The 26,258-nt window shown below is 33.9% G+C and overlaps 1 protein-coding gene across 1 annotated transcript in view; it reads right to left on the bottom strand.

Annotated features, from left to right (window-relative positions):
- Positions 1 to 26,258, bottom strand: part of Col5a2 (collagen type V alpha 2 chain) — a 134,533-nt gene that overhangs the window by 28,531 nt on the left and 79,744 nt on the right. The window contains exons 8-26 of the mRNA XM_076865572.2: positions 25,467 to 25,544; positions 20,882 to 20,926; positions 19,861 to 19,914; positions 19,415 to 19,468; positions 18,404 to 18,457; positions 15,143 to 15,196; positions 13,232 to 13,285; positions 12,533 to 12,577; positions 11,967 to 12,020; positions 10,497 to 10,541; positions 7,814 to 7,867; positions 4,265 to 4,363; positions 3,887 to 3,931; positions 3,675 to 3,773; positions 2,542 to 2,595; positions 2,197 to 2,304; positions 1,384 to 1,437; positions 845 to 943; positions 330 to 383 (exon numbers count right to left, since the gene is read on the bottom strand). Coding sequence (XP_076721687.1) covers positions 330 to 383; positions 845 to 943; positions 1,384 to 1,437; positions 2,197 to 2,304; positions 2,542 to 2,595; positions 3,675 to 3,773; positions 3,887 to 3,931; positions 4,265 to 4,363; positions 7,814 to 7,867; positions 10,497 to 10,541; positions 11,967 to 12,020; positions 12,533 to 12,577; positions 13,232 to 13,285; positions 15,143 to 15,196; positions 18,404 to 18,457; positions 19,415 to 19,468; positions 19,861 to 19,914; positions 20,882 to 20,926; positions 25,467 to 25,544 — 1,203 coding nt within the window. The remainder of the gene's footprint in view (positions 1 to 329; positions 384 to 844; positions 944 to 1,383; positions 1,438 to 2,196; positions 2,305 to 2,541; positions 2,596 to 3,674; positions 3,774 to 3,886; positions 3,932 to 4,264; positions 4,364 to 7,813; positions 7,868 to 10,496; positions 10,542 to 11,966; positions 12,021 to 12,532; positions 12,578 to 13,231; positions 13,286 to 15,142; positions 15,197 to 18,403; positions 18,458 to 19,414; positions 19,469 to 19,860; positions 19,915 to 20,881; positions 20,927 to 25,466; positions 25,545 to 26,258) is intronic.

Below are 26,258 nucleotides of genomic sequence, written 5' to 3'. Positions count from 1 at the left end.
TATCACCTCTTAAGAGTCATACCTACTTATCTTTTAAATATATAAAATTGGAAAAATGAGAACATTGTTAGTAGACAAATTTCACTAATATCAAATAGGATCATTTCAACTCTCTTCAATTATGGAATTTCAAACTCCAACATTTATTTCAAAGAAATTTGATTTAGATTTTGTTCAATTTGAAAATATAAAAGATCTGAAGAATTTACTAGGTGAAGCATGAAAATATAACATCCATACAATTAAAATATTAACTTCAAATTAGTGTCATTTAAATTGCATATCTATTTAAGAATATTAAGGTAATAGCTTTTATTTAAATTACTTACCAAAGGTCCAAGTTTTCCTTCAGGACCTTGGACACCAGGATTGCCTGTCAGACCCTGAAAACAAAAAGCACCTGTCAATTTGTTGCTAAACTGACATTTAAGTAAAGATTCTAAATAGGAAAAATAGTTTTGCATTGTTAATGATTGAATAGATGGCCAATTCCAGAGTTTAAATGATATTTCCAATGATATTTTGTTAAAGTGAAATTTATCAGAAAATCTGTACCAAAGGCCAAACAAGCAGGGTTTTTTTTAGCAAGTAATGAAAACAAGATTTTTTTTCTCGTGTCAAATGGCAAAGCTACTAGTTTATACTTATTTGAGAAACAAAGACTATAAGTTAACATGTTGTCTATAAATGAAAAAAAATTAAAACAATATTTCCAACAATCAGATCAAAATCATAAAAACAAAATGCTCCAAGTTGTATAAACAAGCAAAAGCAAAAAACCTTCAATGGATAAACTAGGAGGATTTCTTTTGGGTTCATATACCAAATAACTCGAGGTTCTTACCCGAGCACCTGGAAGCCCAGGTTCCCCTGGACGTCCTGGGTCCCCTTGGCCTCCCTTAGGTCCTGAAGAACCTACAGGACCCCGTTCTCCTTGAGCACCCTGTTCCAAACCAAGAGATACTAGTTAGAAGAAGAAAGGAGTACAGGGAAACAAAAGCAGGGAGAGGTCAAATTCTTATTTTACAAATCCACACTAATATACGACTATTTTGTCAAAGATGTTACAAAGACTTCTTTGAAACAATGTTATTAAACATTTTATTGTAACTTGAATATCTTGTAGAAGAGTGGTTTTCCCATCATTAATTAATCAAAGTTGTGTTTAGAATCCCACTCCAATAATTCAAATAGAATCTTGGAAGAGCTAAATTTCTGAGTAAAAGATATATATCAGCTAAAGTAAAAGTCTATAAGGACAGGCCTGATGTCTGCATCCACCTCCTTTCTAGATCTGGATTCATGCCAGATTTATCACCATACTGTACTTGGCCTCTTTTAAACACCACCCACGTGAGCATCAGCAATGTGGGGTGACCTCACCTTTGGTCCAGGCAAACCATCAGATCCTGGAAAACCACGATTGCCAGGAGAACCCTACAAAGGATGAAAATATAATCTTTAAATTGCTATTGACAGTTTTGGAATAGAGCAATTAATTTTTATTTTAATTATTATAAAGTTTTAGGAGCACTAATATTGTTTTGTGTGAGAAGCCCTTGACAGCTCTGAGCTCTGTACAAATTTTGGATTATTGTTGCCCCTTTCAGATTTGTTTCATCATACTGCAGTCACAGCAGCCTCTTCTGACCTTCACAATGACCAAATCCTTTCTGACCTTCTGGCTTAGGAGTTAGTTTTTCCTCTGCTAAGAATGTTCTTTCTTAGGTCTCAGGCAAAATTGTATCTTCTCAAAGGACCCTATTTCCTAAGCACCTAATCTAACATTATATCACTGTCATATGCTCTAGTTAGCTCTTCACCATGCCAGCCCATTAGATAATAAGTGAATGTGTAAATATGTTTTTATTTACTACTGACCTCTAATTGTATCTCCCCACCAAAGTAAACTAATGTCCACACAAGGCTCAGACCATAGTAGATAGAAGTCTGCTAATGTATTTCAAGCACCAAAATCTCAAATTGGCATTTGGTAATGATTCAATCAATATGTGTCGCACAAATGAATGAGGAATGATTAGACAGTTGGCTCTTTTTATACACAACAACCATGTTAAACTGTTTTGAGGCCACTACAGTGGATCCCTTAAATGCTTTAGTTTTCCTTATTATCCCCAAACTTACTCATACAATTCCCCCATAACTATAAGAATGTATTTTATTATTCAAATTCACCCTTTCTCCCATTGGGCCTGGTGGTCCGACTGTTCCTGGATCACCTCTAGGGCCTCGTTTGCCTTCTTCACCAGGTGGGCCTATTGGGCCCTGAATACCATGTGGCCCCTGTTAAAAACATAAGGAAGTTACCAGAGGAGCTCTTTGACAAGTGGAATAGTTGGAAGACTCATTTAATGAAGCCAGTCACAAATCCTAAAGTATAATAAACAAAGTATTTTCATCCAAAGCTATTATTAGTCCTATTGTTTTTTAATCTCTTGAGCATTTTGAGATGTACACTTCCAAATGACATCTATGCTCTTCTAGTCTTTAAAAAAAATAAAAATAAAAGTGAAGGCTTACCGGTTCCCCTTTTGGGCCAGCTTCTCCTTTAAAACCTGGAACTCCTGGATCACCCTAAAATAAAATGTTAACTGTTGTAGAAACCAGGACATTTAGCAAGTCCAATCTGCTCTAATCCATTAGCATGAATAGGCCTGCATTTTTTTTTCAGTGTTTGAATCTGTATTGAATTAGTAATGTGATTTTTAAACTTGGCAGATCTTATAGAATGTATGTGAATCTATGTGAACTTCAACAGTTTGATTTTTAATGTCATGTTTTTTCAAACATACTAAAATACTTAAAATTATTCCACTATTATTCAGATTTGATCCTTAAATTAGAATTATTTCTAATTTCTTATTTCTTATTTCTTGAGAATTTTGCAACTCCAAGTAGGATATTTTATTTTTGAAATGCTCTGGGAGTTCTGTATTTGTGTCCTTAACTATTAATTGGTGTTTATATCAAAGGAATCAAATTGCCAAATTGAGAACATAGTAAAGTAAATTGTGACACATCAGAAATATTCATATTTTAATAAATCTATCCTTAGCAATTAAAAGTAGTTTATCAACATGACCACATTTTTTTGTATCATAATCTAAAATATTTGTTTAAAGTGGTACTGGGGAAAAAAAAGTGTATTTTCCCCATCAATATAAAAGCACAACTTCTCAATGTGTTTATTTCTTATGGACTCATCACAAATATATTTCCTAATAATTTCTGCAAACTATGGAAACTTGTTTAATAGAAACAGTATGTTGGAATCATTCTTCAAGAATAACCCTCAAGAAATATCTGTTGAACCTAATTTTAGCCAAATCATCACATAAATCCCTATAAAATATTTCCATAACATTTATTATTTAACTAACCATAAAATTCTATGAGGTAAACTATGAAATTATCACCATATTAAGTTTTAAAAAACCTAAAATTTAACTTACGGCAATAATGTTCAATTTAGAATTTAAACAACTCGATTGCACATTAACATTTGGCTTTCAGAGATTTCAGATTCCAGACTTCATTTCCCTCACTTGGATAAGTCCCATTATCTGCTTCATTGTTTCATGTTACCTGTTACTTCTCTAGGCACTCTTAGTTTGATAATACTACAGGATGATAGATGTTTCAAAAGACAGTACCGGTTGTCCTCGAATTCCCTGAGGTCCAGTGCTACCCTGAGGGCCAGGAGATCCAGGGGGTCCTGTCAAGCCAGGAGGACCTGAGGTACCTGGAGAGCCCTGTCAGGTAGCAAAAGTGGCATGATGAGTAGAGACCTAGGTAGTATTGTAGGGCCAATATCCAAAGGATTGAAACTATTAGAATTTCACATGGTGTAAATGAAGTTACCTACCGTGGGGCCTTTGGCACCAGGTGTACCATCAGTTCCCATTGCACCCTAAAAGGCACATAAAAAGTTTTAAAATATTAAACTATATCTGGACACATATGGGTAGCATTCAGAAGTCCAATCATCTTCCCAAAGGAGAGAGAAAAAAATGCAAAAATCACATTATTCACCATTACATCATAAGAATACTTTTATGACTAATTATCTTTTCCATAAATTGGGGAAAACACGCAGAGTTGATATGGGAAATTTTTTTTTTCATGAGTTTTAAGCACTCCTTCAGAATTCAAAGAGAATATATTAAGACAGGTTGCATTTGTTCTGATATTATAATAAGTGCCTATCTTTCAGAGCTAGTACTTAGATACACTAGGAACTTACAGGAAGACCTTGAGAACCAATTGGACCTGGTGGTCCAGTTTCACCTCTCTGACCCTGAGGACCTTCAGGGCCTCGTGCTCCAGTAGGACCTGCTTCTCCCTAAAGGAGTGCAAAGAGATATGTTAATTTAAGAAAAATATAACAGTGCCATGGAAAAAAGTTGATTGCAAGTTTGTAGTTTTTCATTTTAAACCCAAATATTTACAGAGGCCAAGAGCACAAAGAGGTTTATCAAAGATGTGGGCCTAACCTACCTTAAGGAATGGACTTACTGCCTTTCTACCAGCCTTTTATGCAATTATGCTAGGGACCTCTTTCATGAGAATATTCTCCATATCCCAATTTCCAACTATAGAAATCCTACACATTCATCAGGGTCAACTTAAGTTCCCCTCCTCAGAACCTTCACTAAATTTGGTATTCTTCATACCAAATTGTCAGATTTTTTAACTTATTATATTTAACATTTAATATAATCTAGATTCATAATCAAACATTGGGAAGAATCCTATACAGGTAACACCAAACTCCAAGAATGAGAGTAAATATTCTAATTCCTACACATTTTGCTTTTAATTTGTTCTTATATAAATATTCATATGCTTCAAGTACACCTCTGTGTAAATAGCAGAAGCATATTCAGACTCTACCTCAAATCAAACAAAAAATAGAAAAATTGAACAGATCCATTGTGTTTGTAGAAGTTGTTTCTGTTTAATGTAAACATGGACATTTCAAGTCCAGCAAGGTACCACACAAGTAAAGTTTGATTGTTATCCAAGAATAAATCAAAGTATCTCTTTATATTTCTAAAACAACCCAAGATCAGCTAAAATGTGCTACAGGACCCAAACAATGGTTCTCCAATTGACTGAAACTCATAGTAAAAATTGAAAAGAAAAAAGTCTATATCATCATTAGAGGGCAAAACATTGTTTTCTTGCTATATAAGTAATAAAGAAAAAATTATGTTTATTAGTATAAATTTTACTCAATTTATAAAATTTCAATGCTATTGACCTTCAAGAAATCATTCTTTCAGAAAAATGTAAAATATCAGGGCTACAAATATCTAATGAGCCTGACAACTTTGGGCAACACAAAACAAAACATCACTTATCAAACACACACACATACACACGCACACACACTTCTTTGATATAAATTAGATATTTTTTAAAAACAGCATTAGGAGAAGAACTAAGTGATCAAGGTAACCTGATAATTACCTTTATTTAAATTCAACATAATGATCCAGATAGCAATAAAACTCAGAAAGCCTAGCTAGTTTTAATTCAGATAAACAAATAACTTTTAGTATAAGTTTTTCCTATGCAATATGTGCAACATACCTATATTAAAAATTTATACTCTGTATCTGAAATTCAACTTAGTTCCTGTATTTTATTATATATCTGTGTGGTCTAATTCTAGATTAGAAAACTGAAATTGTTTAAATGGCTCATCATTATCAACTAAATACATTAAAACTCTATTACTCTTTATTGAAATGCAAAAAACTGGGTGCAGAAAAACAAATATCCAAGAATTTTTATAGTGGCATGGGTGAGAAGCAAATACAGGGAAACAATTTCTTAGAGAAACAGGTTTTCTAGCTGTTTGAGTTTTATTAAGTAGCATTCCAGAGCTGACAACAAGTCTTACAAAAATCTGGGAGGACAGGGAAGTATCCAGAGTGATGGCTTATATAAAGTACGATTGCTAGTGAACTTGAAACTGCTTCCATAGGAGCAAAAATCCCTTTCTACTAATTTGTAGACTTTGGCTTTGTGAGTACTCTTTCTTTATTTCCCAACCCAGAGCTCAATTTTGGGGTGGAGGGTCTCATATGAGAATGAAGGAATTTTGGATGTTTTTATAGGGATATAGAGGAGGTGGGGCAAGAGTAAATTGTATTAAGATATAGATTTCAGGGCTGGAGAGAGCTCAGTAGTAGAGTTCATGCTTAGCATGTGTGTTGCCCTGCGTATTAGCCCCAGAACCACAAATGAAAACATTGGGATATCAGGAAGAAAATCAGAGTCAGAGGGGCACAAAAAGTTGCCCAAGGAAAGCAGGAATGATAGTGAAATGACTTAGGATAATATCTGAAGGCAGCTCCATCCCTGTGGCACAGAGTTTAGAGAGAGCATTTGAGAGAGCCTGCAGAATCACTTGACCTGATGATTCTGGTATTTCAATAAGTGTTTGAAATTTCAGGTCTTTTTGTTCTAACTTGAAATCCCATTTAAATAGCACTATGCACTATTAATAAGAGACATGACACTATATTGGGGAGGGTCCAATATGGTAAAAATATAGAGATTATCTCAATTCTAGGCAAAATTCCATGAGAAAGCAAGGCTTAAAGTGGGCTAGTTACCTGCATTTGCCATTGTCGTTTTTGTAAGACTAAATAAACCTTGTAAGTAAATCCATTCTTCAAGATGAAAGTCTTTGCTATGATTTCTTAGGGTGAGGGGCAATCAAATGTGTTGCTTACCATTTGAAAATACTGTTCTGAATTTATTCACTAACTCAACTAATATAATCTTAATACCCTCTGCTAGGTCTAACCAAATGGTAACAGGTCTGTGAGTTGTGAAGGATTTCAGAATCCAAGCACAAAGCAAAGTTAATTATTCACTTTCCAAGGGAGGAAAGGGTCCAGACACCACAGGCAGCATCAACCCCAAGTGGTGAGGACAGGGGGCTTACAAACAGGTCTAACATCAGAATAGAGTCAGTTTGCTTTTATTTGTGTATTTTTCCCCACAGTTTTGGCTCTTGCCTGAGCCAGGAAAGTTCCTGGGGACTTTCTAGGTCCCCAGATAGAGGGAGCGCTTGTGACTTTTCTCTGTCTAGCTTTCAGGTAACTGAATTGCTGACCTGGAAGATAACACAAAAGAAGGAGGAGCATCACCTTCAACAGACAAGATGGTGTGAGATCCCAAAATGAAGTCACTTATGCCAAGGGTCAAGTTTATTTGAGCTTACACCCTCCTACTGTATTCCTTGCATTTCTCCCAAATACTGCAATTGTGACTCACTATGAATGTAAGTCATCTCAGCAGAATATTTTAATCCATTCCCACACCGAGAGCCAAATATCCTCCCTGCCCACGCCTTCAATGGTGGGGTGATGGCTGGCATTGTGTAAAAGAATGGCCTTTTCTAACAAGGTCTGATTTATTTTAACTTTCTATTGTGCAGAGCATTCTGCTGTTTATGACTCCCTGGCACTCTATCCAAGAACAGAGTTCTAATTCAGTTCAAAACTCTTTCTTATTCCTTATAGCTGTTATGCTAGAACCCTGAAATGATAGATTCTTTAATATTGTAATTGTATGGTTATAAGTAATTATTCTTCATTACATTTTATAGAGTTACTTTCATTTTAAAATTCTCTTTATTTTCCTATCATAATGGACAATTAACATACTATTCTAGGCTCTTACTAATTAAGAAGGACTTCCATACTCTTCAGTTAATGCAATATCATTCTTTAATTTGGGACTCAAATATAGTTAAACATATCAATTATGTTACCTTCATTCCGGGATTTCCTGGAAAACCAGAAGAACCAGGTATTCCAAGAGGACCCTATTAAAAGAAACCATAAAACTTATCAACTATGTCTCTAGTACCTAATTAGGTCATTTTTATCATTCTCTGATAACAATCTTTATTTTAACACATAGAAATAATCTGTTTTGTACTTTCAAACCACAAATATAATAATGTAATTTTATTATAAGTATTTCTAATACTGATCTAAAATAATTCTAGGAGACAAACCAAAAGTATTAAATATGATAATTGTATTTCCTTATTGTACCACATAAGTTTAAGTCAGTCTCAGTCACAAATAATTCTGAACAAATGCCTCTTGAGATTCACTTTCTCTGTGTTAAACTAAGTAGCAAAGATAGTTTTTAGAAAGTTATAATTTGTACCAAAATCTAGCATGTCATTCTTTAAAAATGATGCTTAAAAACAACTCGGATATTTTAGAAGGATTTCTCAGAGCAATAATAAGTGGATATTTATCAATATCCTACATGCATAGAGTTTAAGCCATTGATTTAAAAGCTAAATCTAAAGAAAATCAAGAGAATTCTATTCTACATTATCCTGGTTCTTCTTGAGGAGTGCATTTTAATTCCATCAATGTTGAATTAATGAAATCCCTTTCAAAGTATACTTACTTATTGTCCTGTATTTTGTTTTCTTTTCACAAGTACAAGGGAGTAAATATTCTTGGGGCAAATAATTACAGAATAGTAGAATTCTGCTGTCCTTTTGGCATATGGAAAAACTAAAAACTATACAAATTTTCTCTGTGAACATCTTTCAGTATTGGTTCATGTTGAGCAGAAACACCTTCCCCACCTCCATCCCCACCCCAACACACACACACACACACACACTTTCTCTCTCTAATTTTCTTTTCATGGAGTTGTATTAGTACAAGTTAACTTGTGGAACTTGACTCAACTTTTGCTGTTTCAAGAAGATAAAATTGTACAATTTGCATCACTATTTTCTAATTTGTTTTGAATAGCTTACATTTTTAAACATTTATAATTTTTTTTTACTTTTTATTAGTGCATGTTAATTACACAGAATAGTTAGTGGGTTTCATTGTGCCATAGTCATACCTGCATATGACAGATTTTGATCAGTTCTACTCCCTATCATCCACCCTTTCTTCCCCTCTCTCCTTCCCCCATCCCCACCACTATTAAAGTCATGTTATTTGGTGGGGAAAATACATGTATGAATCAATTGTTCTATGGTTCAGAAAAAAAAAAACTTTATATTTTTAGGCTATCTGAAAATATTAATTTAGTTTGTTTTTTCCTGTAAAATTATAATTTAAATTCCCTTAACAAAATAAAAGGAGAGACTTAGATCCAATGGCTACTACTATGTTATATCCATAAGTCTCTTGAGACCCTTCATGATTCTGGGAACCTCAGCAGATAATGAGTAGCAATTGAGGCTATCTATATATTACAAGTAAGGAAAAGAATATTAAAAATGAGTAATATGTTAGAAATTTGTGAAATTACAAATTTTGTTTTTGTTTATAGTTTACTACCCATAGCTAAATAAATGCTCAAATTTTCATCTTTAACTGTGAGTTAAAGGTTCATAATTTCAAAGGGCACTTAAGAAATAGTGCAAGACTATCTAAAGCAAAATGCAATAGCATTATCAATACTGGGCATAAAAAACACTCTGTGAAATATTAGCATTCCCTGAAATCTTTTCATTTCTCATTCCATGTTATACTTTTACTCTCATGGCTTTACTTATTACCTGTATGTTAAAAATTCCCAAAACTACATTTACAATTCAAATCTCTACCCTGAGTTCCACTCTTGCATATCCAACCACAAAATTAAACTAATTTCTTTTCATCCTAAACCTAAACCCACAAGCTGTATCCTGTTGCTCTTTCTGTATTTCAAGTCTCAGATAAATTGTAGAAAACTCCTTAAACCAGAAAAACAATAAGCTGTGGCATTTAGATGTTTTTAGCTCACAGATATGCAGCCTGCCTCCATTACCACTGTAATAGGTTTAGTCTGTATCTTTATCATTTCTCTCTAGGATTGCATTTGTGATATTCAACTCAGACTTTCATCTCAGCCTTCGCCCTGTCATTTCTGACATTACCAGCAGGTGATCTTTCAGGTCATGACACCCCTGTGTTTAAGATTCTGCAATGATCTCTCAGTAACTACTTTAAGACAAACTTCAAAAACTCTTTAATAGAGTAAACGTAGCCTTTCATGATCTAGCTCCTACCTCTCACTCTAATTTTACCCTCTCAGCATTTTCCTGAGCTCACCATGTTTTTTCATCTATCTGTTGTTTGGAATGAACTGTATTCTTTTCTGTTTTATGTGCTCATTTTTCAAGACTTTGCTTGAAAACTACTGCTTTTAAGTCTTCCTTTACTTTCTTCTTCTACTGTATGTTTAGGTAATTCCTCTGCTATCTCCTATATTTCATGTGTATTCTTTATTATAGCAGTTATAGCAATAGTATTATGCAATTATATATATTAATATAACCAGTTTTCAAGAAAAAGAATTGTGTGTTTTTCATCTTTTATTCTAAGTATGTGGAATAGTGAATATTCTGTTAATGTTTAAATGTATAAGCAGAATAATTGATAGACGAAGAATAAATGAATGAATATGAAAGTACAACTACTCACCATTGGCCCAGGTTTCCCAGGCATACCATGTGCACCTCGTTGTCCCTAATTAAAATAAAAAGGCAAGGTAAGATTACACTTTTTTTTTTTACTTATAGTAATTTTTAATTTTTTCCACTTCTCATATAAGGTTACATTTTTTAAGTATTTTATCATAATTCATTTGCTTTGTAAACAATTTCAAAATGTTAAAAGTTGAAGAATAAATATTAAAGTTAACAGATAACAACTGTCTCTGGGTGGGTAGTAATAAAAATAACCATCTATAAAAAGCTGATAAGGTGGTAATAAAAATACCTATTCTTACAGCAATAAGAAATGAAAATCAAAACTGAGAAAAAAATGATACTGAGTAAAATTTATTCTTTTTACTTTAATATATCCCATTCTATCATATGAACTTAGGAACAATGAGAATTTCAACTTCTATCCTTTTTAACAGACAAATTAACTTAAGGAAGGAATGTCCTCCTTACAAAAACAACAACTTAGAAACAACATGTGTACACACACAAATTAATTTATGATGGAGTCTGGTCTTCACCCAGATCCCCTTCAGGTCTGAAGTACAATTCCATCAGCTAAAAGTATTGAAGGTTGGTTCATGGTTACTCTTCCCAAGAACAGTCCTCAGTAAAGGGAGTCTCTCTCAAAATTTTGCCCTTTCTTTGGTCAATATAGGGGTACAAATGATTGACTTCCATTCAAGACGAGTCTGAAGAGCTCCATAATTCCCCTGAGATTACCAAGGTCTCTGTTGCAATTGCAACACAATTCAATTTCTCCCTCTCACAAACCCTTTTTCTTTTATTTAATCCTCCACAAGTATTAATTCTAAGAGCAATCCCCAGTGAATTTCCTGTCTACAATTGACTACTTTGAAGCTGCTTCATAGGAAACTTGACCTAACACTCTAAAGCCAGACAGAAGTGGTAAAATAAAGCTGACTCTAAATTAAATTCTTTAAGCTGAATTCCCCAGTGAACAGCTGGTGATAAATAGAGCTGGAATCAATCTTGGCGCACTGTGGGAGAACAGTAGAATATATTTTCTCCAAGAGTGAACTGAGATAGTACTGACGTATAAGGGAATAGACTAAAGATATAATATCTCAGGCACCTGAGAAGGTTTAGAAGAAAAAGCAACCATAAATTTGATGGAATTTCATGGGTTGTGTTGAGCACTTTTATTGGAAAAAGATATTGTAAGGATGATGGTGATTGAACCTGGGTATGGGGTGAACGTTCTATCAGTTTTCTTCACAGTTCTTAGAATGTCGGGCTATGTAGACTAATATTCAAACTTGGAGTTTATTCCAAATATTTTTAAAAATTATTCAAAAATAAAAAGAAAGAAAAAAGCAGATGATCTACTGTGATTTCTCATTTAAAAGACATATTCAGGGAAGCAAACCCCAAAACGGGTTGAAATGCACATCTCAGCAGTACAGATAAAAGCAGGTATACTTACAGGAGCACCCTGGGGCCCAAGTCTCCCTCTTTCTCCTGGCATTCCTCTTGGACCCTATAGATGAGACAGAGAAAACACCTCTTAAAGAGTCTAAATTGAATTCTAGGCTGATTGAACTATCTATTACATCCAATTGAGATTTAATATAATTAGTTGCCAAATAGCAATGTTTTCAGGAGTGTGACAACTACCTGTGGAGACACCTACCCTACCACCTCTTATATAAATAGATTTTATTTAACTTAGCTTTAAGAGGCCAAATACATACTATTTGGCCAAGTATAGTACTTGGTCAAATACTGATTTGATCAAATACTGATTTGATCATTGTGATTAGAAAAAGATAAGGTCATTTAACACTCAAGAAAAGGTGAAATTCAGAAAGGGCCTTTTCCCTTCCAAAGGGCCCAATTTCTTTTTTCTTTCTTTTTTTATTTTTATTTTTTTGCTTGTCTGTCAGCAGTATTTCATTGACTAATGTACATTCTTCATGTGTTTTTATTTTTTCTCTTAAACCTTTTCTTAATGTAACCTTGAAAAGAAAAAATAACAAAACTGATACATACCAGAGGTCCCATGGCACCCATTGGACCAGTAGGGCCAGCTTCACCCTGAAGCAAAAATTGAGATTGCACAATATAAGAAAACTAAGTCAACAATAACATTATGTTAGTCCATATATATAAATTTTAAAGAGGACATTTATTTTCAGAACACATTTTATAATCTTTCAATGAAAGATCTCAAAAGTTTATATTATTGCTTTTCCATAAAATGAAGTGAAAAATTGATTTCACAGAAGTAAGTCTAAGATAAAATTGGGCATTTAAACAAGAAAGATGGAAACTATCACACCTACTAATAAAGTAACTACATGTCAATCTCTGGTATGTCTCAAGCATAATTTTATAAAATTAACTAATATTCTCTGAAGATGTATTATAGAAAACTTAGAAATATAAACTTTAAACCAGATGCTTTCTCATGTATGTATCTCATGATGCCTCACAATAAAAACCCCTCTGTACTTTCTTGATATTTTCTCTCCTATGGAAATAAATAAATTTTTGTAATAAGCAAGGCTATATGGCCCTAGAATTAAAAGGGCAGTAAACAACAGAATACATGTTAATTACCTAACCATTCATTTATTTATACCCCCTTTTTCTTGAAGAATTAGTTGAGGAGGTTCTGAAAAATACATAGGTACTCAATGTAGGACTGAAGTACAGTAGTACTGGTAAATTTTAGTTTTGTACAATTACCTTAGCACCAGTTGCTCCAACTTCGCCTTTAGGTCCTTCAAGACCTTTGTGTCCCTGAGAATAAAAATATAAATAAATAAATAAATAAATAAATAAATAAATAAATAAATAAATAAATTATATATATATATATATATATATATATATATATGTATGTATATATATACATACATACATGCTGAGTTTTGTTTTCAATTTTCAAAACTTAGAAGAAGCATAAAAAATAAGCTCATATAAAGTGACTTATGAATCCCAGCGGCTCAGGAGGCTGAGGCAGGATGATTGCAAGTTCAAAGCCAGTCTCAGCAGCTTAGCGGGACTCCATCTCAAAATAAAAAATAAAAAGGGCTGAGGAAATGATTCAGTGGCTAAGTGTCCTTGGGTTCAATCCCTGGTTACTCCTACACTCACAAAAAAAAGAAACTGCCTAATGAAAACAATTTCAAATTTTAAATTATTGCTCAAAATGTCTCCAAATTCTCAACCATTTTGAACATTTACTCAAAGAAAATTACAGCTTTATTATTTAAAAAATATTTTCAACATTTAGTGTTATCAAATGTCAAACATTCATGACTTTGTAAAAATTTAATCTATAGCTACAAATAAAAATTTATATGGGCCTTAGAGGACACACAGAATTATAGAGTTCATAGTTACAAAATATGAGTTATATTCAGAAGTAATATGCAAAATACAATTGATCTTCTGTATACACAGATTCTACATTCATGGCCTCAAACAACCAGGTTTCAAAAATTTTCAGCCAGGTGCAGTTGTGCACACCTGTAATCCTATCAGCTCAGGAGGCTGAAACAGGAGGATCCTGAGCTCAAAGCCAGCCCAGCCTCAGCAAAAGAGAGGCACTAAGCAACTCAGTGAGACCCTGTCTCTAAACAAAATACAAAATAGGGTTGGAGATGTGGCTCAGTGGTCAACTACCCCTGAGTTCCTTCCCTGGTACCAAAAATTAAAAAAAAAAAAAAAATTTCAAAGGAAAACCAAGTTCTCTTATTAATGACATGTACTCTGCAGTTTGCCCTATAATCAATGGTTGCAACCGTACTAAAAACATAGATGTTTTCCTTATCATTTTTTCTTACCAATAAAGTGCACCAATTATTTATATTGCATTGGATTATTTAGGTATTTTAGGTAGTCTAGAGGTAAAGTATACGGGAGCACGGTATAGGTTATATGAAAACACTCTGCCATGGTATATAAAGAGTTTGAGCATCTGTGGATTTTGGTATCATGTCGGGGGTGGAGGGGAGGGACACAGATGGTAGGGGGTGGCTGGAGTTGATCTCCAGGGGATGTAGAGGTACAACTGTGCTTAATAACTAGACCAGCAGCATCAAACATCCTCATTAGAAGCTCAGCTACTCAAAACAGAAACTAGTCAGTGTATAGTGATTGAATATTATCTTTCCTTTCAGATAGATAAATAGCTAGATAGATTATATATGTGTATACAACATATAATAATTACATGTTAATTCTTTTGAGTTATAAAAGAAGCATTCTACTGCCTTCCAAATCTAGGTTGGCTGGCCCCTCTACTTGAATCATGTCATTTATTCCACTATATAGTAATTGCCTATTTTCTTAACTATATCTCTTATGAGCTAAAGCTGCAAGCCAGAGACTTTTCCCATTTATCACTGCATCCTCTTTGGTATCACAGTACCAGGTACACAGTAAGAACTCAAATGACATTTCTTTTTAGAATCAAATGAAATTTGAAAGAAATGTAAAAGAGAATTGTGATTTCAGTAACTGCAGATGAATGCTGCAATCATGGCTAGTTAAAAAAAAAAAATGACAAAGGGATTTGCACAGATTTAGAATACAGTGTTCCCCACATCCTACTCATGACCCACAGTATCAGAGAATTCAGATTGAACTTACTCGGTGACCCTTCAGGCCTGGAAGACCAGGAGCCCCAGGAAAGCCTCGTGCTCCCTGGGGAAAAATAGATAAGGTATTTCAGCATCATTAGTACAAATAGGAAATTGTTTAATATACTTTTTTCCCCAGAAAAACAAAATCTGAATCACAGTTTTCACTGACACACTAAACCAAAAAGAAAAGACTAATATATTTTATCTTGTTAGGGTCTGTAAACAAGCCAAGATGGCGCCTGGCATTTTGCCAGAGGGAGTGGTTTGTGAAGTAATGCCAGTGAGCCATTAAGTGTGGAGATTCCTTATTGGTTGACTGCTGTATCTAGTTTATGGTAATTAAGATAAGCTGTGTGGAATGTATATATACCCCTCCTGTACTACAATAAACGGCTCCCACTCCTGCTGTATCAATGTACACAGTTGCTCGTCACCCCCCGGTTATTTTGCTGCAGCCAGACTGCGGCATTCTCTGTCAATATATATCTAGGTGATCAAAAATTAACACAGCAAATGCACTGTTAGAAATGGAAACATGGCTTACACAGACATGGAGTAATGCCAAGTATTGATTTGATAACATTTTCAAAGTTTCAAATGATATCACTATATTGCAAGTAGTAGCAAGAAAAAAGAACAAGAAGAAGAAGAAAATACAAATGAACCAATATGTTTAATGGCTGAATTGACTAGGCAAAAGAATAAGGAAAAAAATCAGGAGGGAAACTTAAGGGAAAATATGCTTTTCCTTTTTTATGTTGTGTTTTTATGTAATAGATAAATAAATGCACTTATAATTAGTCAATGTTTTCTTTAAGTTTTCTCTGAAGTTGTGAACACTGCCAGCAGAATATGATAGAAAATATGGTATTATAGTGTGGTTAGAAATTTTTTAAGTGAAGTATTCCCTGTAAGCTTTGTGGATTTATGATTGTTTAAAAACTAAACAAGGAAATGAAATATTCAAGAAAAAGAAAGATCAGGAAACGTGAGAATGGTTTGGTTTCTTTATGTGATAATTCATAAATTTCTACTAATTCTATGAATACTCAATTAAAACACATTAAATTTAAAAAACGATAGAAATACAACAGAAAATCAAATCCAATGATAGGACTATTTTGAAATGATGCTTAAAACATTTTCTTTATTCTCTCTTAAAATTGATAATGACCCAGAAACTTTTCAACTTGTTCTTATTGTCTACATTAATTTGGTTTTGCATTGCCTTGCCATTACCACTGCCTTCAGCACATGTGCATCTTGATTGCATTAATTGATGTGATTAGTATTAATTTTCAATTATTATTACTATTAATCTTCATATTCCAGCCTCATGCCTAGTTAGTGGGATAATCATTGAATAAACAACTGGAGAAATGGTTTAATATTTCAAATTCTCATAGCACTTTACCTAAACCTTTCCTAAGGAATTTCTCTTGTTTTAGCACAGTCTTACACATGTAGTAAAATCCTTCAGCTCTTTACACCATAGGCTTCGTTCACTATTACTAAATGAATAAATAAGCAACTCAATAAATGAAATTCACATGATAAGATCAAAGCAATAATTCCTCTGTGACATCTTTCAGTGAAAATATTTCTTTAGTGTTTGGAGGATATCACAGTAAGGGTGTATCAAATCATGCTCTCTGAACAAATGAAGTCTCACTAATTCTTCTGTTTACACAACCCTGCTTAGGAATTCTTTCACCTCAAGAATTCCCTTTAAGTTTTTTTGATTAGAATCCCCCCTTTTACCAAGATTTGCCTCTCTTCCATGGGGAACAAGCAACTCAGTGCACAGCCATTTGAGCCCAGAAGAGAATTACTGAGTGATGTTATTTCAAACAATTAGTTCACTTCAATTTTTATGGTCTGAGGAAAATCCTCATGTGATTACTTATCCCAAATATAACAAGAAAGTGGACCAGATGTAGTAAATGCTCATAAAGAATTCTCATTCTGCTGACCCAGGCCTGTCATCACGGCCAGTCACACGTTGTTGCACTGAGCTTGCAGAGTGCATCTGTGGTGTGCTGGCAGGGTACCTTTCCTCCTCACAGAGGGTCCATGCTGTGAGTGTGTACAAGAGTGCAGCAGGCCACAGGAGGGTCAAGCCTGGGATAGTGGAAAAGGACATCTGTGCTAATGACTAAATCTCATGCCTTTGTCTGCATTTACTTCCTGGGCAGATGGAGGGGCAAAGGAAAAACAACAGGGAGGTGGGGGATTGATTGCATATTTGAAACTAAATAATCCTTAGAGTCCTGTAAGTTTCTGTTAAAGATCAGCATTTTTTTTAATAAAATCATGGCATTGAACTTCATCAAGAAAATAAACAGTAACAGAGTAATACAGCACTGTTAGTTGCACTGAATGGTAGAAACATTCGAAAATTATAGAAAATATAGTATATAGCTAACAGGATCTGTTTAGGGGACGTTGGGTGGGGAAAACCCACGAGAAGGATGTTCAAGGAGGATTTTTGCTTTCTTGTCATTCTGTGATTTTCCTCTTTCCTGTGTAGCTCGGGAGGAGCTAGCAAAGCAATATGAGGGAGGACAGACAGGTGGGTTCAGAGAATGTTCTAGTAGCCCAAGTCCTAAAATCTGGTGGAGGGAATTGTCATGGACTGGCCACTTAGATGAGTCAAGGGAGAAGAAAAGAGCTTTGTTAGGAGGTCTGGCAATTGTATATCAACTTGTCATGAGATTTCAGGGCCCAGAATATTAATCAAGAACTTCAGCCAACATTAGGATTTGGGGAGCAGCCAAGGAAATATCCTGTCCATGATTTATTGCCTTAGCCAATTAAAAAAAAAAAAAAAAACAGTCACTAAACTTTTTCGGGCTATTCTTTTAGACATATGGGCTAATATAAAATGAAAAGACTTTAAAAGATAAACAGGATTCAAGTATCATAACTGTAAATAGGTCAAGCCAGATTCCTCTGGGGGAAAAAAAAAAGTTCTCTTTTTCTGAAAATTTGATATTCAGTTTGGAGAGTATCCATGTGAGGTTATGACATAATTTTCTGGCTCCAGGAGAGTTATTCATATGGCTCCCATGCAAAGCTGGGGATTGGAATTAGCTGTAATTCTGGCTAACTGTCCTATGACATTTTACATTTAGACAGAAAAGAACATTGCTAAATTGTCTGCATTTACTTAGGGTCTAATGCATATGCATACAATGAATTGCAAGCCAATGTTCCTTATGTTTTCAAGTTTACTTTTATGTGACTATATTGATAAGTGTAAACTTACCGGTGATCCTGTAAATCCCACTTCACCAGTATTTCCATTTCTACCAGGTTCACCCTTTATGGAAGAAAAAAAAAAAGCAAGATATGGGGGAGGTGTAAAGGGATCAAAATGTTCTCTGAGACTAGATGACAAATGAATTGCAGATAAAAAGTCTTCTTTAGAAAGTTCATGCTCTCAGCAGGGGAAAAAAAAGGAAATCTAGGCTCTATTTCTGATAGCAAGTCATTCTACAATTGATTTTGCAGAACTTTCATTAATTTACAGAAGAAATGAAGATGAATTATCATAGTCTGTTCTAACTCACAATTTTATGAACATCAATTATTACATGCATGACCATACCTCACCGAATTAAAGCATTGCTTCTTCAAATACTATTAACCATTTCTTTCATTGTGACAAAAAGGAATTACCAGAGATGTTTTCTTTATGGCCAAATTCAAGGTAATCTGCTTAAATGGATGTCACAGTTCACAAAGAGAAAATACTATACTTACTTAATTTTGTGTCAAATAGTAATTAATGGCCTGCCCTAATCTTATCCTCATCTTTATTACAACTAAGAATCTTGCAAATCAAATTTGTTGTTGCATGATCTTCATTGATCACATATTATTAATGTTACAATTTATAATTAAATTACCTTTAATTAAAATTCCAATTCAAGAAATTACTTTTTAAGCTTTTAGGAGCCATATTGGCACTCTACTATTAACATAATTTGAAAATTTCACTTAATTAAGACTTCATAATATCTCATAGAGAAATCTAAATGGAAATCCTGAGCAGTATAGGAGACAGACAGTACCTAATAATATTATACTATCAAACTTAAGAACTCTTTTACATTTTTGTAAAAGTTTATTCTGAGTTCTCAAGTTAGATTGAATATAATGGAGGATAAAACTGTTGGGAAAATAAAACTAATTATTGCAGAGCACTCTTGTTAACATGCTAGCTCCTTCTTAGGCTCTTTAGAACTTAAAAGCAAAATGAAAAACAAAGGCTTACATCTTCACCAGGCTTGCCAGGAGGGCCCTCTGGTCCCCGAGCACCAATTGGACCCTAATGACAAAGCAAAACAGAAAGGAGGAAAAAAGAATATTTACCTCTTCCTGCCAATAATATAATCTAAAATTTGTTGAAACAATAAAAATATATCAGAGAAAATAGTTTTATTACAATTTTAGCTTTTATCTTGTATCCTTCAGATCATGTGCTCAAAGGTTTATTGCACAAATACACATATCTCGGTAACTGTCTACTATACATATCCCTTTGAATTTAAATACGCCACCATAAGAAACATATGGCTTAACTATAGTCCATGATAAAGTTCTCTCAAACTAAATTTTCATTTTTTACTACTTTAGAAAGGACCTTGAAAAATAAATAACTACATCATTATCAGGGTGGACCAGCATGTAACTGAGTATACAGGCTTACTTGACATTTACCATTGGTCCAGGTTCACCAGGTTCACCAGGAGGTCCTGTTGGTCCTACACCACCCTATAATTGAGAGGAAAAATGATTAAATACAAACCAAAGGAAAATAGAACACCAAATCTCTATGTGGCTGTTCAGATGGCTGGCACTTTTCATTTTTGTACCCTTTTGGGCAAGTCACTTATCTATCTATAACTCAATTTCCTAATTTGCAAAATGAGAATAGCAATAGAACTTACTCCATTAGGCTGTTTAGATCATTAATGCAGGTTAATGACCTTGAACAGTGCTAGCATAGGATCAGCTGACCTAGACTGAGCTAAAGATTTTTCCTTTCTTTCTTTTCAGAAATCTTTTCCTGATGGGTACAGTGTCACATGCGTTCAAGGCCAGTCAGGCAACTTAGTGAGACCTTGTCACAAAATAAAAAGTAAAGCAGACTGGGGATATAGTTCAGTGATAGCCCACCTCTGGGTTCAATCCTATGCTCCCCCAAAAAAATTTAAAAAAAGAAAGAAAACATTTCCTAATTCTTGTTAGATCATTATAACAAATAAAATAGCTCTATATCACAGTTTTACTGCTATTTGCTAGGCATAGAAAGAAAACACATAGTACTATGTTCTTTTTAAATATTCTATAGAATGATCACCCTGACTTTTATTTATAATAATATCACATGGTAATGCCATGATATAATCTGTTTTCATAGCCTTGAGATGGTACATAATCAATTATGAAAATTTTCATCACAAACCGAGAAAATGATTTATTATTTCAGGGGCAAAGACACACAATTTCTGGTATTTGAGGGGAGTCACATAAAGAAATCAGATGATAAAAAATTAGTACAATGAAGAAACTTTGAAAAACTACTGCATATATTTTGAGTGAAAATTATTTAGTAGATCCCAAAGTGATCATTAGAATTATGCAATGTAAAGGCCTGCCCAAAATAGTCATCTCACATAGAGCTTGCTTTCACATATTTCTTTACTGTAGTATGCAATTTAATTAGAAAAAGACTTACTTGTTGTCCTTGTAAACCTTGAGGTCCCCTTGGGCCAACAGGACCCTTAAAAACAAATGAGAAGAAAAGTTGTATAGTATTATTCATAATGATTAATATTTTTTAAATGTTGGCTTGGCTTTTAGAATCTGGAAAAGTGAATCTTTGACAGGGGAATGATGACATTATCCATCTGCCCTCATCTGGGAAGGCGGACAAATTCAGGGAGATTAAAGCTTGAACAACACTTGGGATGATTTCGTATACACCCTCAGTGTCATAAAGAGAAATAAGCATTATGCCTGCACCCAGTGTCTTCAGGACAAGAATGTATAAACCAGAATATCTGAAGAGAAAAAGTTTAGCAGTCATAAAGTTTTCAAACCGCCTGTGTAGTCCTTCAACTTCACAGAAAATAATTCTTATGATGTAAATGAACAAGTCAAAAATTTGTCAGGTCAACAATTTTGATAATATTATTTTCAATATCAGTTTAAAATTTTTCAGAGAACTGAGATTTCTGGATTATTTCTTTCCTTCACAACATACATTGAAAGGATCAGCATAGGCTTCTCTCATTTAAAATAAAATTATTACATTGAGGCACAGCAAAGGAAAGTAAAGTACAATTTAAGAAAATGTAAAACTGTATAAGACTATACAATTTTTAAAATGCCAGACTTTATAAAGTCAAATTGATTCAACTAAAATCAAATTTGTTTTTTTTTTTTTTTGGTGTTTCATTCAGTTTTAATTTGGCTTTTTCATTTATCTTCTGATAAGTCTAGTGGTTTTTAAAATTCTATTATGCTCTGCTTTATTCTTTATAAAAATTACTATAGCCTATGAATATCCATAAATACAAGATACTCTAAAACATAGTTTATAAACATACAATAAAATAATATGTAACCAAAAAAAGAATAAAATTGTCTATGTGTGTTCATAGATATTTGACATATTCAAAATGGTATCCACAATTTGGTCTGCAGAATTACTTTTAGGATACAGTCGTTGTTGGAATCCTTGGGTTTTATACATTGGATATTCCTTGTATCTTGGGATTTAACCTTTCTGGGTTTTTTTATTATTATTATTAGTTGTTCAAAACATTACATAGCTCTTGACATATCATATTTCATACATTTGATTCAAGTGGGTTATGAACTCCCATTTTTTCCCCGTACACAGATTGCAGTATCATATCGGTTACACATCCACGTTTTTACATACTGCCATACTAGTGTCTGTTGTATTCTGCTGCCTTTCCTATCCTCTACTATACCCCCTCCCCTCCCCTCCCCTCCCATCTTCTCTCTCTACCCCATCTACTGTAATTCATTTCTCTCCCTTGTTTTTTTTTCCCCTTTCCCCTCACAAACTCTTATATGTAATTTTGTATAACGATGAGGGTCTCCTTCCATTTCCATGCAATTTCCCTTCTCTCTTCCTTTCCCTCCCACCTCTCATCCCTGTTTAATGTTAATCTTCTTCTCATGCTCTTCCTCCCTGCTCTGTTCTTAGTTGTTCTCCTTATATCAAAGAAGACATTTGGCATTTGTTTTTTAGGGATTGGCTAGCTTCACTTAGCATAATCTGCTCTAGTGCCATCCATTTCCCTGCAAATGCCATGATTTTGTCATTTTTTAGTGCTCCGTTGTGTATAAATGCCACATTTTTTTTTTATCCATTCATCTATCGAAGGTCATCTAGGTTGGTTCCACAGTCTAGCTATTGTGAATTGTGCTGCTAAGAACATAGATGTAGCAGTATCCCTATAGTACGCTCTTTTGAGATCTTTAGGGAATAGTCTGAGAAGGGGAATAGTTGGATCAAATGGTGGTTCCATTCCCAGGTTTTCCAAGGAATCTCCATACTGCTTTCCAAATTGGCCGCACCAATTGACCAAAAAACTGAAACTTCACTTTGCACTGATCAAAAATTTTAGCTAGTAATAAAATAAAAGCCCCTTTAAAAAATAAACACATATATAATTTAAACTTCCAAAGATAAAAATTCATACATATTGAGAAAAGAAATCGGGAAGATAATTCCATTCACAATAGCTGCAAAAAATTAAAATATTTAAGAATATATCTAACCAAAGAGGTAAAAACCTCTACAAGGAAAATTACAAAATGCTGAAAAAAAGAAATTGAAAAGAACACTAGAAGATGGTAAAAAGACACCAAGAAATGGCTCCATGTTCACTGATAGACAGAATTAATGTTGTTAAAATGGCTATATTGCCAAAAGTGATCTACAAGTTCAAAGCAATCTCTATCAGTTACAATTATATTCTTCACAGAACAAATAAAAACAATCTTAAAATCCACATGAAAGAACAAATGATTGGGACAGCCAAAGCAATCCTGAGCAAAAAGAACAAAGACAGAGGCATCACAATATTTCACATCAAAGTACATCACAGAGCCTTAGAAATAAAAACAGTATGGTACTGGCATAAAAAGACACATAGGCCAATGGAACAGAATAGAAGACAGAGGAACACAGCTATTGTCATTCTTCACAAAGGTGCCAATAACATGTTCAAAAAAAGAGAACCTCTTTAATAAGTGGTGCTGAAAAATCTGGATATCCATAAGTAGAATAATGGAACTAGATTTCTTTCACACTGTACAAAAGTTAGCTCCAAATGAATCAAAGACCTAACTATAAAACCTGAAACTTTAAAACCGTTAGAAGAAAAAAAGGGGGAAACACTTCAACATTCAGGCTCAGGCAAAGACTTCCCAAATAGGAAGGCCCATATAACTTAGGAAATAAGAGAAAGAATTAATAAATGGGACAGCAGGAAGTTTAAAAACCTGCACAACAAAGGAAACATTTACAGAATGAAGAAGCAACTATAGAATGGGAGCAAACCTTTGTTAGCTCATCTTCTCACAGAATATATATTAAAAATACTTAAAAGGTCAACATCAAGAAAACAAATAACCCAATCAATAAATGGATAAATGAACTGAACAGACATTTCTCAAAAGAAAAAAGAAAAATGGCCAACAATTATATGAAAAAATGTTCAACATCTTTAGCCACCAGCGGAATGCAAATTAAAACTACATTGAGATTTCATCTCACTACAGTTAGAATGGCAAAATGGAAAAAAAAAATACAAAGAACAATAAATGCTGGTAAGGATGCAGAAGGGAAAGGCAAGTCTTGTACCCTGTTGGTGGGAATGTAAATCAGTTCAGCCACTACGGAAATCTGTAGAAAGGCTCCCCAAAAAGCAAAAAGTAGACCTATTGTATGACCTAGCTCTACCATTTGTCAGTATGATCCCAAATAATTAACCAGCGTAATTTAGATACAAATATTTCCATGTTTAGTAGCAGCAACACAATTCACAATAGCCAGATTATGGAACCTACTAGGTGTCCACCAACAGATGAATGGACAAAGAAAATGTGGTGTATCTACACCATGGAATTCTAATCAACCACAGAGAACAAAATTATGTCACTTGAAAAAAAATGGGTGAAACGGGAGTCAATGATTTTGAGCCAGACTCAGAAAAGTATCATATGTTTTCTCTTATATGTGTAAACTAGAGGGGGAAAACATTAGAAATGAAAAGAAAATGCATGGAAGTAGAGGGACACTATTAGGGTAGAGGAAGGGAATCAGAGGGAGGGAGAAGGGGAAAATGTTGAAGAGTTTAGGGAGTGAAATTAATCAAATTATATTTTTTATGTATCTATAAATAAATAAATAAACTGTCATCAAAGGCAACATTCTATATAATTAGCATACACCAATAGAAGCAGAAAAAAAATACCCAAATAACCTTTGAATGACACCATATATACTAGCAATTTAAAAAACATACAAGTAACATGTAAGGTATCTATAATGCTGGCCCTAGCAGTGGGATTATCTGTGAGGTCTGACTTTACACTTCTTATTGCCTGAAATTTCCCCGGTCTGGAATGATTTTGAATTACGTTGTGATCAAAAAAGTATGGGACATTTGGTTTGAAAAGTGTTAACTCATTCAATGACATTCCATTCCTTCAAATATCTGTGTTAAAGTACTTGCCCAGAAAACAAGGGAATCCTTTGTGCAGTTGACAAATTCCAAAGATAATAGAGATAATGAGAGGGCCCAGCTGGGGAACCATAGATTATTAGAGCAACCCGAAAAAAAAAAAATCAAAATAAGTAGGAAATCAAAGAAATGGGAATGGCAAAATATCTCTGATTTCAAAATTGTGCCAAATCCATGTTTCTAATAACATCATAAAACAGTTTTTTTTGTTGTTTAAATGATAAAGGAACTATTTTGTTGTGTGAGAGTGGTAGTTATATGTCTTAAAATCTGTTTGTTTTCTTCAAGCATGAGATGAAGTGTACAGACAGTTCTTCATTAATTTCCCAAGTGCTTTGCATGTTTATGAATGGAACACCACTGAGCTTTTAGCTGATATTTAGCAGCCTTTGATAAATAATTAAATGGAAAGATGGATGGATGGATGGATGGATGTGTTTCAGAAGACCCATTCCACTTCTTGAGTAGTTAACTCAAGCCTCTGTTTTTATTTTTTCTGCAAGTACTTTGACAATCAGTAAAATGTATGCTTACCACAGAGCCAGGCATCAATCCTACTTGACTCCCAAGTCCAGATTTTTCATCCAACCCTGCCATCTGAGCTGAAAAAGGCTATAAAAACAACGTGTTGACATTATTTCCACAGTAAAAGATATACATCGACATTCTTTTTAAATTGAGAAAGGTACTCTTTATAATTCTTACAGAATGACACTTCTAAGAATCATTTTAAACTTTGACTTTACAGCATGGAAAAAGGTTCAGGCTGTTTTCTACTGTATGTGCTTTCATTGTCATTCTTCTCCAGATCATTTCATAGGTACGCTGCTTCAGAGCAACTCTTACACACGACAGGACACACGTTCCGTACCTGACAAATCATGAATCATGCTGGTCAGTACTTAGTCTAATTGATTTCAGGTTTAAACCTCTTTATCTGATTTCCTCCTGTGGGTTAGAGAATATCAAATACCCAAACAAATAATAAAAGAGGACTTGAAAACATTTGTCCTGAAGATGCCAGAATCCACTCTAGACTATTTTATGCAGATGGCATTCTACTTTACTTGTTCATAGAAAGTAAACTTTTAATTGCATTTGTGTTTGGAAAAAAATATATAATCCTTTTAGTGAACCTCAGAATAGTCCAAAAACTAGGAACAGTTTTACCTATTGTCTTTCACATTTTAAAAAGCTCTGGCAATCAAATTGACCAAAATTGTTCCTCTATATTCCAGCAGTTATATTAATTCCAAGATTTAGTGGGAAAAAGTTGCTAATGTATTGTTTAAAAAAATTGTCAATCCCTTCTACAATCAGTTGAGA

The sequence above is a fragment of the Callospermophilus lateralis genome, chromosome 9 (genome assembly GCF_048772815.1).
Source record: "Callospermophilus lateralis isolate mCalLat2 chromosome 9, mCalLat2.hap1, whole genome shotgun sequence".
Classification (NCBI taxonomy): Eukaryota; Metazoa; Chordata; class Mammalia; order Rodentia; family Sciuridae; genus Callospermophilus; species Callospermophilus lateralis.
Note: the sequence above shows the minus strand (reverse complement) of the source record. Positions and strands in the feature narration are given on the sequence as shown.